Raw genomic sequence first — 14227 nt, forward strand, 5'->3', positions numbered from 1 at the left:
CTGGGATCGTTTGCGAAATAGCCCGACTACCCAGAGAGTTTCTTCGCTCAAATTTGCACAACGCGCGACACGAAATCAGCCAGCCAGCCCGCCCGCCTGCCCGCCCGCCCGGGCGTTCGGAGCCTAACAACCCGCTCGTGGCCCAGTCTTTAAAAATAAATAAACAATCGCCAGGGAGGGCTTTTGGTTCTGAACGGACGACGACGGTGGTCTCATTTTCACCTCGTTCCGTTGAGTGTTTAATGGAATCAGCAGGAGCCAGCCCCACACGGACGCCCTTCTTCCGTTCGAATGGGCCGACGTAACAACGACGATAATTGTAACGGGTTCATCATTTTTTTTTGTGCTGCTTCCGCACGCAGAGCCCTTTTCACGGCCCGATATCGCGGTCCGTGATTTGCGTTTCTTTTCGGTTAGTTTACGTCTCGTAAACAAAGGCGTGTTGTAAAACCCCTCCCCTGCCACCCCGACAAAGCCCAATTAACAAAGGTGTCGCGTGAATTGAACGTGCCAAATGTATCGCTGCTTCAGCGGAATCTCCCACCGGTGCCTGTTTAACTGTGGGACCCCTTTTTTGCCGGTGTCAAGATGATGAAACCCCCCCCCCCCCCTTAAAAATAGGCTTCATTACCCTCTCTCCGGCAAGAATCCGGGAGGTGTTAAGATGTTCAAACTCCAAACAGACGACTACTGCACGGTTGGCAACTCCGATTAGCACGCTCGGAAAAAGGTTCAACATAGATGCATAGCAAGGCATCGAGTCTGCACCAACCACACAGCATGCCTGCTGTTAAAGATGAGCAAACAAGCGTGCTTCGATAATAATTTGTCCCCGAAAATGATTGCCCTAAACCAGAGCGACAGCCCCATTTATGTCCTCGTCTCTCCGGTGTTAGGCAAGAGAACGCCGAAAGGCGAAGAGCGTAAAGGCAACGCAAATATCGAAGCATTACACATGAATACGTACGTAGAGATATATATATAGAGAACAATAGAGATACACAGTTATTTATAACTGTTCAACCTGGGCTATTCATGCCTTTGACACTTCACATGGCCTAAAAGCGCACCTAACCTGGCACAAAGCATCGATTCAGCCTCAAATGAGTACCTGGTGCAGTATTTAAACATCGACACTGGGGGAGACAAAGGCGGCCGGGCGTGGTGCTGTCGTGTACCGTGCAAGGCCTTCATAGGCGCTTGCTAACAGCACTTTCCCCAAGTCTATTCGGGTTATAAGGGGGATCATTGTATTTGTAAATATGAGGGTGTGTGTGGGTGAGTAATTCTATTTATGTGTAGCTGTACATATACAGCATGTGTATATCAGTTTTCAAGCGTGTGTGTACGTGTGTGTGTGTGGGGGAGCGGTAGTGTAGTGGTTAGCGCGACCTGGGTTCGATTCCCCTTCACGGCCAACACCAGTGACGATTATCTGAAACGGTCCTGGGCCTCCCCTAAGTCGACTCGGCCTCAAATGAGTACCTGGTGCGATGTGTGAACATCACCACGAGGGAGACAAAGGCGGCCGGGCGTGGTGCTCGCCACCCACCCCCTCGCATGCCGTGCCAGCCTTCATAGGTGTTCGCTAACAGCACTTGCCCCAAACGCCTATTAGGGTTATACGGGGGATCTTTGTGCACACGTATTTATATAACAAACTCTCCACGACTGGGAGTGGTGAAAACGCTCTCGGCTAATGTGACTGGAACAGGCGCAGGCTTGTTCTTTAGTGCGGTACAAAAGCCGCAGGCGGCGGCGGTGGTGATGGCATTGGCACAATCGTCTATACAGTGAGGGAAAAAAAGTATTTGATCCCCTGCTGATTTTGTACGTTTGCCCACTGACAAATAAATGATCAGTCTATCATTTTAATGGTAGGTTTATTTGAATAGTGAGAGACAGAATAACAACACAATCCAGAAAAACGCATTTCAAAAATGTAATAAATTGATTTGCATTTTAAGAGGGAAATAAGTATTTGACCCCCTCTCAATCAGAAATATTTCTGGCTCCCAGGTGTCTTTTATACAGGTAACGAGCTGAGATTAGGAGCACTCTTAAAGGGAGTGCTCCTAATCTCAGCTTGTTACCTGTATAAAAGACACCTGTCCACAGAAACAATCAATCAGATTCCAAACTCTCCACCATGGCCAAGACCAAAGAGCTCTCCAAGGATGTCAGGGACAAGATTGTAGACCTACACAAGGCTGGAATGGGCTACAAGACCATTGCCAAGCAGCTTGGTGAGAAGGTGACAACAGTTGGTGCGATTATTCGCAAATGGAAGAAACACAAAAGAACTGTCAATCTCCCTTGGCCTGGGGCTCCATGCAATATCTCACCTCGTGGAGTTGCAATGATCATGAGAACAGTGAGGAATCAGCCCAGAACTACACGGGAGGATCTTGTCAATAATCTCAAGGCACCTGGGACCATAGTCACCAAGAAAACACTTGGTAACACACTACGCCGTGAAGGACTGAAATCCTGCAGCGCCCGCAAGGTCCCCCTGCTCAAGAAAGCACATATACATGCCCGTCTGAAGTTTGCCAATGAACATCTGAATGATTCAGAGGACAACTGGGTGAAAGTGTTGTGGTCAGATGAGACCAAAATGGAGCTCTTTGGCATCAACTCAACTCGCTGTGTTTGGAGGAGGAGGAGGAGGAATGCTGCCTATGACCCCAAGAACACCATCTCCACCGTCAAACATGGAGGTGGAAACATTATGCTTTGGGGGTGTTTTCTGCTAAGGGGACAGGACAACTTCACCGCATCAAAGGGACGATGGACGGGGCCATGTACCGTCAAATCTTGAGTGAGAAGCTCCTTCCCTCAGCCAGGGCATTGAAAATGGGTCGTGGATGGGTATTCCAGCATGACAATGACCCAAAATACACGGCCAAGGCAACAAAGGAGTGGCTCAAGAAGAAGCACATTAAGGTCCTGGAGTGGCCTAGCCAGTCTCCAGACCTTAATCCCATAGAAAATCTGTGGAGGGAGCTGAAGGTTCGAGTTGCCAAACGTCAGCCTCGAAACCTTAATGACTTGGAGAAGATCTGCAAAGAGGAGTGTGACAAAATCCCTCCTGAGATGTGTGCAAACCTAGTGGCCAACTACAAGAAACGTCTGACCTCTGATTGCCAACAAGGGTTTTGCCACCAAGTACAAAGTCATGTTTTGCAGAGGGGTCAAATACTTAATTCCCTCATTAAAATGCAAATCAATTTATAACATTTTTGACATGTGTTTTTCTGGATTTTGTTGTTGTTATTCTGTCTCTCACTGTCCAAATAAACCTACCATTAAAATTATAGACTGATCATTTCTTTGTCAGTGGGCAAACGTACAAAATCAGCAGGGGATCAAATACTTTTTCCCTCACTGTAGTCTACGCATTGGTTCCTCTATTCACTACGCTGCTCAAAAAACACGCATTCTGATCTGCCAACGTGATGAACGATCGGCCCGTGGAGAGATGTTAACTACCTCGCCTGGTGTGCAGGAGGTCGTGGGTTCGATCCTGACCCTGACCCCTGCTGCTGCTGTATATTTGCATGTTCTCCCCGTGATTGTAGGGATTTTTGTCAAGGGTCCTCCGGTTCAATCAACGTGCGTTTAGAGTATTCAGAGTACAGTAAAACCTTGGATTGCGAGTAACTTGGTCTGCGAGTGTTTTGCAAGACGAGGAGCAATTTTTTTTAAATAAATATTAATTTGATGAACGAGCAAGGGTCTTGCAATACGAGTAGTGTACGTACAGTATACGCTTTGTACTGCCGAGCGTCACGTGATCACAACTGATATACGAGCGCTTCGGATTACAAACACGTTTCTGGAAACGAATTATGCTCGCAATCCAAGGTTTTACTGTATTTGGCTACTGTGATGATGATAAACCACTTCGTTGAGCTATAGTCTGCGATGGACGGGTCGCTTCTGAAACAATGAGCTAATAGCTCCGTCGGTTTTACCTAATATAATGAAAGAGTTGAAATTTTTATTTATAGCTTTCGTGACTGCAGGGATTCATATTCTTGGTTCTTTCGGTAAAGTCACCACGTAGAAGGGAAACAATAAAATAATAAAAAAAAATTCTCACGACTTTTTTCAAAATTTCTTTGCTGTGGTTTTCAAACCTTGCGACGATTGCTTGTGTTGGCAGTCGAAACGTCGTGACAATTGTATTGTTTTATATTTTTATTATTTTATTGTTTCCCTTCTACGTGACTTTACCGAAAGAACCAAGAATATGAAAGAGTTTAGTTTTATTTGCGTATATATTTTAATTGATTTGTTCCACCTTTCTGCACTCCAATCGTGTTGTTTCTACTATTTGCTGCTGTAACGTTCTGACCCCGTGCCCCTTACTGGACACATCTGTAAACAAACAAAAAAAGGCGCTTTTTATAGTTCACCGATTCACCTTGCAGGCTAAGCCGATGACGTCATCACTTGTGACGTCACCTCCTTGTGCCGCTTCAGGCGTAACGCGTCTCGAGAAGCGTTACGTAATGCGGGAAACACGCACGGTTCATCTTCGCCGCCAGTCGTTTCGTTGCTGTACATTTCCACCAATTAAATGATAACTAAATTCCAATTGCTTCATGGGGGGGTGGGGGGCAGGGCACCACGTGGTTTCACGAGCGGTGCAGCCCTTAGGTCTCTATCCACCGCTGGACGAAGGCCCGCTTGCGGGATGGGTGACGTGGGCCCCGTCGCCGAAGCACTCGCCGCAGGCAGCGGAGAAACAAAACCAGCGTTTCAGCGCACGCAACACGACAAAGATCTCCCGTGTAGCCTACACAGGCTACGGGGGGTGGGGTGTTGTTAAGGAGCAAGCGCGTATGAAGGCCGGCGCGGAACACGAGGGGGTGGGTGGCCAGCGCCATACCCGGCCGCCTTTGTCTCTCCCCAGCGGCGATGTTTGTTTCTCTTTTACACGCCGCACCGGGTACTCATTTGAGGCCGAGTCGATCTAGGGGAGGCTCAGGACCGGTTCGGATAACCGTCACTGGTTTCAGCCGCGAGCGGGAATCGAACCCGGGTCGCCAGGTTCGTAGTGCAGCGTGGCGCTAACCGCTACAACTACCGCTCCCCACACGCTGCACACCACACACACCACATGCACACCACACGCACACCACACACACACCACACGCACACCACACACACACCACAAACACACCGCACACACACCGCACACACACCGCACACACACCGCACACACACACACCACACGCACCACACACCACACACACCACACGCTGCACACCACACACACCACACACACACCACAAACACCCCACACGCTGCACACCACACACACACCACAAACACCCCACACGCTGCACACCACACACACCACACGCTGCACACCACACACACACCACACACACACACCACACCACATGCTGCACACTACACACACCACACACACCACACGCTGCACACCACACACACCACACACACACACCACACACACACACACCGCTCAGCCACCCAGACGCCCATGATGATGATGTCACTGCACATTAACGCAGCTCCAAGCCGGTTTCCGATTCGGAGCCAAAGGAAATTCTGTTTTTTTCCTTCTTTCTTTCAACTCTTTGTTTTACGTCGAGGAAGGGTGGGGGATGGGGGCGGGGGGGGGTGAAGGGGTCGGCGAGGAGTGGTGGCGCAGCGGTTAGCGCAACCCTGGGCTACGAACCCGGCGACCCGAGTTCGATTTCCCGCTCACGGCCAACAACATCACCATCTCAAACAGCCCTGGGCCTCCGCCTCGGGTCAAAACTCAGCCTCAATTGAGCACCTGGTACGATGTCCAACAAACATCGCCACTGGGGGGAGACAAAGGCGGCCGGGCGTAGTGCTGGCCACCCACGCCCCCTCGTGTGCCTTTCCGGCTTTCATTAGGTGCTGCTGCTCGCCAACAGCACTTGCCCCAACACAGTTGACTGGGTGACCTTTGTCTTTGTCTTTGGTGGTGGTGGGGGGGGGGTGTCGGTGCAGGGGAGAGGCTTAGCACTGCCAAGACACTGGAGGTGGTCACCACAGAGGATAAACAAAACAGCCGACAATGAGAGAACAAACACCGTGGCGGCTGGCCAGCGCAGGTGGCGGTGACGTTGACGGTGGTGGTGGTGGTGGTGGCCGTGACGTTTTACCAGTCACAGCATTACGGAACAGAGCGTACGAACGTCTGGAATTTGCCTTTGATGGTAGCGCGCGCACACACACACACAAAATACGTGGTAAGAATGCAACACGGGCGATTCGGGTTAGTCGCAACGATCAACGCCAAGGTCGAAGTCACGCCAGTATTTGAATGAACGGCGGCTGGGAGTCAACAGGACGCACGGCCGGAGTGCACAATGAAGAGAATGACGATGATGGATGTTTAGTTTTATAGACGGTATTCCTTCGTTATTCATTTTGGAACTGTACACGACTGCATACAGAGAGAGAGAGAGATAACGCGATGAGAGATAAAGTGAAGCGAGAAAATGTGACGAACACAAAGTGATGAGACAAAGCAATGACACAATGCGATACCCACGACCTCCTGTATACCAGGCGAGATAGTTAACATCTCCTAGCCACCGTGATGATGATGAGAGAGAGACACGCAAACTCCAAATATACAGCAGCAGACGTCAGGGTTGAGATCGAACCCACGACCTCCTGTATACCAGGCGAGATAGTTAACATCTCCTAGCCACCGTGATGATGATGAGAGAGAGAGAGAGACACGCAAACTCTAAATATACAGCAGCAGACATCAGGGTTGAGATCGAACCCACGACCTCCTGTATACCAGGCGAGATAGTTAACATCTCCTAGCCACCGTGATGATGATGATGAGAGAGAGAGAGACACGCAAACTCCAAATATACAGCAGCAGCAGACGTCAGGGTTGAGATCGAACCCACACGACCTCCTGTATACCAGGCGAGATAGTTAACATCTCCTAGCCACCCGTACCGGCACCCCAACGCATCGGAGGGGGCCTCCCGTTGTGCTCACCGGTTCGCGCCCCCCCCCCCCCACCCCGCCACTCACCACGCTGTAGCCGAGCGGCACGCTCGATGGGCAGGAGATGACGCCGAGGGCTGCGATGGGCTCCTCGCTTTCGCCGGGGAGGGCGTCCATGATGTCCCGTACCTCCGGCATGCTCCTGCGTGGCACGCGCGCATATCGACCGGGGCGGCGGCGGCGGCGGCGATTAAACCACGGTGACGCGATTTCGATGCCGGGACGCCGCCAGGGCGGTCGTAACGGCGAGCGAGAACGGAACGGAGTACGCCGGGCCCGTCCGATTTCCCGGACGCGGCGGGTGAAATGGCGGCGCGAGTTTCTTGAAACAAAAAATAATATTGAGTCTATTTTTTTTTATTTCACCAGGTGAGGCCCCGCTGAGTTGCTATACAGCGTATCGTCATCATCATCATCAGCATCATCGCGTGGAAATTTATAGCAGCAGGAAAATACTCTGAATGCGTGACGTCGATTCTAAAATGTGGAGGGAAAAATCCACGCAAACACGGGGAGAGACGCAAACTCCAAATTACACGGCTCAAGTGGGGCCTTACCTGGTAAAATAAAAATTCGTTTCACGTAGTACAGTTGCTCAATTGTCGACAGTGGTGAGATACAGTGTGGGTATATGGTCATGTCCTTCTGTGATGTGCTGGCCCGGCGTGGAAGATTCGGTCCAAAATACTCTCTCTCTCGAGAGAGAGAGAGGCTCTCCGGGGCTGCCTCGAGTGGATATCCTTCTACCAGCAGTGGCACGAGCAGGCAATTGCAAGGCCGTGCCTCTACCGTTACCACGTGACTAAAACCCTGGTCACGCGATTAAACCCCCGGGTCTCGCGACGTTGCTGCCACATCATCGGAGAGTGAGAGATGGCGTCGGGGGCTCGGGGGGGGGGGGGGTAGGCCTTTGTCCGCAGCAGTGGACCGATCGTGGCTGCCGATGACGTTTCGAGGGAGACGCGGACGGACACTTGGCACCACCGTGGGGGTTGAGGGCTGGTCAACCCAGGGGACTCGGACGTTGCCGAGTCGGCGTCTCCGCCTAGCCCACTGTGCACAACCCTCACCTACCCAAATCACTTTGTTCATGTTGTGTCACGTGCGTTCACGTGGTGTATTGGCAAATATTGCACGCGTTTCCCGTTTCCACGCACGATCGACGAGACAGGCAAGGTAAAGTGAGCCGGGTGTTTCGCAATAATCATTTGCACAGTTCTTGCCCAATAACGTGCTGTGCATGCTTACACACGGGATGTCACCGAAAGTCAAGTCACTCAGAAGCTACTTGGCAACAAATTATAGCTCAGCAAAAAAAAGTGGAAATTCACAGCAGCGAAATTATCTAAATGCACGTTTCCTAAATGTGGCGGAGCAGGTCAAATGAAGTGGCAGGCGTTATCCGGTGCGCAAGTCGCACAGCCTCCCTGCCCGTGCTCTGCTACGGCCATCACCCGGTTATTTGCGTCAGGCACGCAGGTATGCGAGATGCTGTGGCTAAGCGCCACCCGAAGCTATGGCACTTTTTAATCGTCCAGATTGAAAACTCCTTTCTTATAACGTGGGGAATTTATAGCAGCGAAACTCTTGAGCGCACGATGTCGACTCTAAATGTGGAGGGGGGGGGGGGGGGTGGAAACAAGAGGACCTGGAGGAAAATCCACGTGACCACGGGAGAGAGACACGCAAACTCCAAAAGTACAGCAGCAGGCGTCAGGGTCAGGCTCAGACCCACGACCTCCTGTACACCAGGCGAGGTAGTTAACATCTCCTAGCCACCGTGATGATGATGATAGAGAGAGAAACACCACAAACTCCAAATATACAGCAGCAGGCGTCAGGGTCAGGCTCAGACCCACGACCTCCTGTAAACTACCTCGCCTGGTATACAGGAGGTCGTGGGTCTGAGCCTGACCCTGACGCCTGCTGCTGTATATTTGGAGTTTGCGTGTCTCTCTCTCTCATCATTATCACGGTGGCTAGGAGATGTTAACTACCTCGCCTGGTAAACATCTCGTAAAGCACGCAGGCATGCGGGATGCTGGAGCTAAGCGCCACCCGGAGCTATGGTACTGGCAAATAATCTACAGTGGTACCTCGTTATACGTCGTCAATTCGTTCCAGAAGGGGTAGGAGGACTTATACCGAAAATGACGTCTCGCAAACGAATTTTTCCCATAAGAAATAAATGGAAAGAAAATAATCCGTTCCAGAGTATAATAAATTATATTTTATATGGCATATTATACATTAATGTGGTTGTATAACATAATATAGACACTACTTATTATTACTAAAATGCGGACGTACATTAAAATAAGTGCGTAAATAAATTAACATAAATTGAAATAAAAATGTAAATGTAACGTCACTTTACCTTGCTGAGATGAGTTGATAGCCTACGAGGATGGTGGTGAGGAAGGGGAAGAGGAGATGTTATTGTTTGGAACGAGAGCCCCCTTCCATTAAAACTTCAGGAAGCTGAAAATCTGGGGGGGGGTTTTCTCTTTTCTGTCTTTTTTTCTTGACTTGGACCTGGTTAAGGCTCACCAGCTTTGAGTTTTACTAAAAACCTGTCCATTGAAGTTTGTTTTTGCCTTCTTCTAAGAATGTTCCCGAAGTGTGACATTGTCTGGTCATTCCATCACGACCCATACAAGTTCTAGCAAGCGCCTCGTATCCCAAGCAAGACGTATCCCAAGCAAGACGTATCCCAAGACGTATCCTCAGCAAGACGTCGTGCCCCAAGACGTCGTATCCCAAGCAAGACGTATCCCAAGCAAGACGTATCCCAAGACGTATCCCCAGCAAGACGTCGTGCCCCAAGACGTCGTATCCCAAGCAAGACGTATCCCAAGCAAGACGTATCCCAAGCAAGACGTATCCCAAGCAAGACGTATCCCAAGACGTATCCCCAGCAAGACGTCGTGCCCCAAGACGTCGTATCCCAAGCAAGACGTATCCCAAGCAAGGCGTCGTATTCCAAGACATATTTTTTCTCGTCAAAACACGACATGTACCAAATTCGACGTATTCCAATGCGGTCGTATACCGAGGTATGACTGTAGATTGAAAACTAATTTCTTTAGAATTGCTTTTCTGCGTTTGGCTTATTGTCCTTCCCCCGCCGCACCTCCGATGAGCACGGTTGGCTACGTACGATGCAAAAAGTTCAACATTTATGGTTGTGATGGTGGTGATGGTGGTGATGGTGTGGCCGGTGGCCTGGAATACTTCTCCTTCCGATGTTAGGAAGCCACTGGGAACTATGCACTCTAAACAATCTACATTGAAAACTAATTTGTTTATAATTTCTCGTGTTTAAGTTGATTGTCCTTACTCTTTGGTTCTTTCGGTAAAGTGACGGAGGGAGAAAAATAAAAATAAAACAACTGGAACAGTTCCACTGCTGGATGATTTTTTGTTCCACCCGAGGACGGCCGCTTGTGTTGCGATCGAAAACGTCGTGGCAGATTATTTTTAGTTTTATTTTATTCTTCTACCCACGTGGACTTTACCGAAAGAACCAAAGAGTTATGGATTCCTGCAGTCACGAGAGCTTCAAATCAAGATTGATTGTCCTCCCCCTGCACCTCTGATTAGAACGGCTGGCTACGTACGGTGCAAAAGCAGTTCAACATACATATGCATACATGATTTACTTTGGGGGTGCCACGTTGGCTAGGAGATGTTAATTACCTCGCCTGGTATACAGGAGGTCGACGGTACGATCCCCACGCCAACGCCTGCTGCTGTATATTTGGAGTTTGCATTTTCTCCCCCGTGGTCGCGTGGATTTTCCTCCGGGTCCTCTCCGGTTTTTCCCTCCACATTTAGAATCAACGTCACTACGCGTTTACAGTATTTCGCTGCCGCTATAGATTGCCACGCGGCAATAGGCCACTTCGTTGGGCTGTCATTTGTGAACGGCCAGGTAATTTATGAAAAAGAGTTACACAGGAGCAGCTCAGCTGGGGCCTTCACTGGTAAAATTTAAGGAAAAAAAACACTGACACATCAACACATGCACCTCTCTCCACGCTTCATTGCAACACCTTTCAGCTGTGTTTAGACTTTGCCTCACCGATGCCCGGTGTTGTCTCCGATCCGTACGTCACAGCGGGTGATAATCACCGATGCCAACTTAACGTCGTTTTAAGCACACATTGGTACGTTGCTCCTCGCTGTACGCAGCGCGAGCGTTACACTTTGGCGGAATTATAAGGCTTTACACTTCAGCGTCGTTAGCCTTGAGAGTCTCGTATGATAAATAGGTTTGTGTATGCAAATTTAATTCAAATCGTGTGCGAATGCTTTATTCAAATACTGCTCAGTAACAACTACATCTGTTTTGATTTAAAGCTTTCGTGACTGCAGGCATTCATATTCTTGGTTCTTTCGGTAAAGTCACGTAGAAGGGAAACAATAAAATAATAAAAAATATAAAACAATAAAATTCTCACGACGTTTCGACTGCAACACAAGCAATCATCATCAGGTGTGAAAACCACAACAATTAGTCTCTCCACGTAAAAAAGCATTTTGTTTTACACATCCCATCAGCCGCGGTGCCCCTCTGAGGGCGCATCATTTCAGCAGCATTGGTTCACCAAAACTTTCAACTGGTTTCAACATTCAGGGTCTCGTCAGCAAAGTCAGGATCGCTTGAACCAATGCTGGCGAAATGCCCGATGTTTATAGGCAACGACTTGTTTTGATACTCATTAACTCATCAGCAGGGTCAGGTTCGCCTGAAAACAATGCCGGTGAACTGCCAGATGTTTGTAGGCAAGGATTTGGTTCCGCGTTGCATCGACTCATCAGCAGGGCCAGGCTCGCTTGAGCCAATGCTGGTGAACTGCCAGATGTTTTTACAGGCAAGGACCCTCTTCTCTCTTCTTAGACGATTCGGCTCACAGTTTGACGCAAAGCCACACAAAACACAACCTCACGGGGGGGGGGGGGGGGGGGGTTGTGGTGTGTCAGCATTGGCTGATGCTCCTTTTCCGCGGTCTTGTGAAGCCTCTACACGACACGAGCGCTGATCGGAAGCACGCGGTCGCGAAATTAAAAACGCGGAACAAAAACTGAACACCGCTCCAAACGCCGCATGCCGGTGTCCGTCTCATTCGACCCCCCCCACCTTCTCATTTGTGAACCGTCCCGATTTGCCACAGTGGCCTGTACACGCTTAAAACTAAAACACGCAATCGCAATTAGGCAGTGTAAACCCAAACTCGCACGCGCCGCTCTACGCGCCTATCCGCCAAATCGCGCGCCCCGTCACACAGAAACGTCGCACCTCCGGTTAGCACGGTTGGCTGCGCATGGCGCGAAAGAAGTTCCAACACACAGTCAAACTTAGCGGCTCACGACCGTACGCAAATCGCTCGACACGAACACAAGGACACACGAACACACGAACACACGAACACAAGGACACACGAACACACGAACACACGAACACAAGGACACACGAACACAAGGACACACGAACACAAGGACACACGAACACAAGGACACACGAACACAAGGACACACGAACACACGGACACACGAACACAAGGACACAAGGACACACGAACACACGAACACAAGGACACACGAACACACGAACACAAGGACACACGAACACACGAACACGTGCGCGACACTCACAGTGCGGGGCGGCGGGGGGGGGGTGGGCGACTCCTTCCGAGTGAATCCGTACGGCCGGCAGTCACTTCTTCACGCCGCCCCGGCTGTTTAAACAACTTCAAACTCCCCCAAAAACGATCTCTCTCGCGAAAGCCGGACTTGGCGGCAGGGAGTGGGGGCGGAAGAGGGGGAAGAGAGATTCTATTCCCGCCGTTATCGGCGTGAGCGGTAACGGCGTCGATCGCGCAACGACTTCCAAACGCGTCCAAGGCGCCCGTCGGTCGCCGACTCGGCTTAAAAGAGCGATCCGAAGCGAGGGGGGGGGAGGGGTATGGGAGGACGCGAGGCGGTGACTGACAGGGAGGTGGCAGAGGAGGTGGAGGAGGAGGAGGAGACACTGGGCTGTGACTGTTACGCGCACGGCCAGGTCGTGCCAAGTGTCGCTCGCGTCTCAGGTAGAACTGGGAGGGCGAGTTTTATTTTTTTACACAGAAGTTAGAGGCTAGGTGAGACGGTGCGGATAAGGGGGTGGAGGGACGGAGTGGCTGGCTGGGGGTGGATGACGGTGGGGGGGGAGGGTGGATGACGGAGGGGGGGGCGGATGGGTAGAGCGGAAATTTGTAGACATCACCAAACTTCAGAGCGTAGCGCCTAAATCCTTGAAGGGGCGGGTCGAAACGTGTTGTCGTACGTATGTACGTTGAACTTATTTTGCACCGCTCGCAGACAAACGCGATAACTGGGAGGTGCAGTGTTGAGTCTATGGGCGGTGTTAGTCTATGGGCAGTGCGTATGTACGTTCAACTTTTTTCGCACCGTACATAGCCAACCGTGATCATTGGGAGGTGGAGGACAACAAACTAAATAGAAAAATCTATTTTCAAGAAGCAAGTTTTCAATCTAATAACTAACACGGGTGGCAAGGGTCCGTGGCCTGTTAGGAACCTGGCCGCACAGCAGCAGGAGGTGAGGGCGGTGAGTCCGCACGTGGCCCGCCCCCATTATTTTATTATTCACCACTTCCGTCCGCGCCTCTTTCCCGCACTGCGCACTCAGTCTCAGTCACAGTGTTGGTAAGCCCCACAAGCTCTAACCCCTAGCTTCTTTGAAAAGGGGGAAAGACCCAATGATGAAACTCCCACCCCCCCCAGGTCCGTGAAAAAATTGTCTTCCACGAAACCGGTCCCTGGTGCCAAAAAAGGTTGGGGACCGCTGCAGTCTAAAGAATTCAGGATTTCTATTTCGCTTCACGACAATAACCGAGTGTTTACATTTCTATCGGAGCCACGTTTTTTTTTTAGCGTTTCCCCGCCTTTTGGCGTTGTTTCCTCCGGTCTCAACACCGCCGCCGGTGAGACAAGGCAATTTAAATAATATTTATAAATACTTAAAAAAAACACGCTTTAATGAAATGTACCGTACGAGGAATTGGTAGAACTCCACGACTCCAGGAAGTGGCCCCGAAGCTTGCCATAACGTAAGGGGACCGTGGTGATTTACAGCCAACGTTGAGTTGAGCGTGGACAATTAGACCCAAGCCGAAACATAAGAT

General features: G+C 50.3%; 1 protein-coding gene across 4 annotated transcripts in view; it reads right to left on the reverse strand.

The window, feature by feature from the left end:
* The window catches only part of LOC116955461 (multivesicular body subunit 12B-like), a 67375-nt gene that overhangs the window by 25094 nt on the left and 28054 nt on the right, over nt 1–14227 (reverse strand). For 2 of the 4 annotated variants that reach the window (XM_032976554.2, XM_076053015.1), the window contains exon 2: nt 7066–7180. The exons of 1 other annotated variant lie outside the window; for it this stretch is intronic. In XM_032976554.2, the coding sequence (XP_032832445.1) occupies nt 7066–7176 (111 nt within the window). In that variant the 5' untranslated portion in view covers nt 7177–7180. Of the gene's footprint in view, nt 1–7065; nt 7181–12696; nt 12812–14227 lie in introns of those variants that run through there. One more of the 4 variants, XM_032976555.2, reaches the window with a different exon arrangement.

Source organism: Petromyzon marinus, chromosome 59, assembly GCF_048934315.1.
Source record: "Petromyzon marinus isolate PM22_M1 ecotype Great Lakes invasive population chromosome 59, UKy_Petmar_22M1.pri1.0, whole genome shotgun sequence".
Taxonomy (NCBI): domain Eukaryota; kingdom Metazoa; phylum Chordata; class Hyperoartia; order Petromyzontiformes; family Petromyzontidae; genus Petromyzon; species Petromyzon marinus.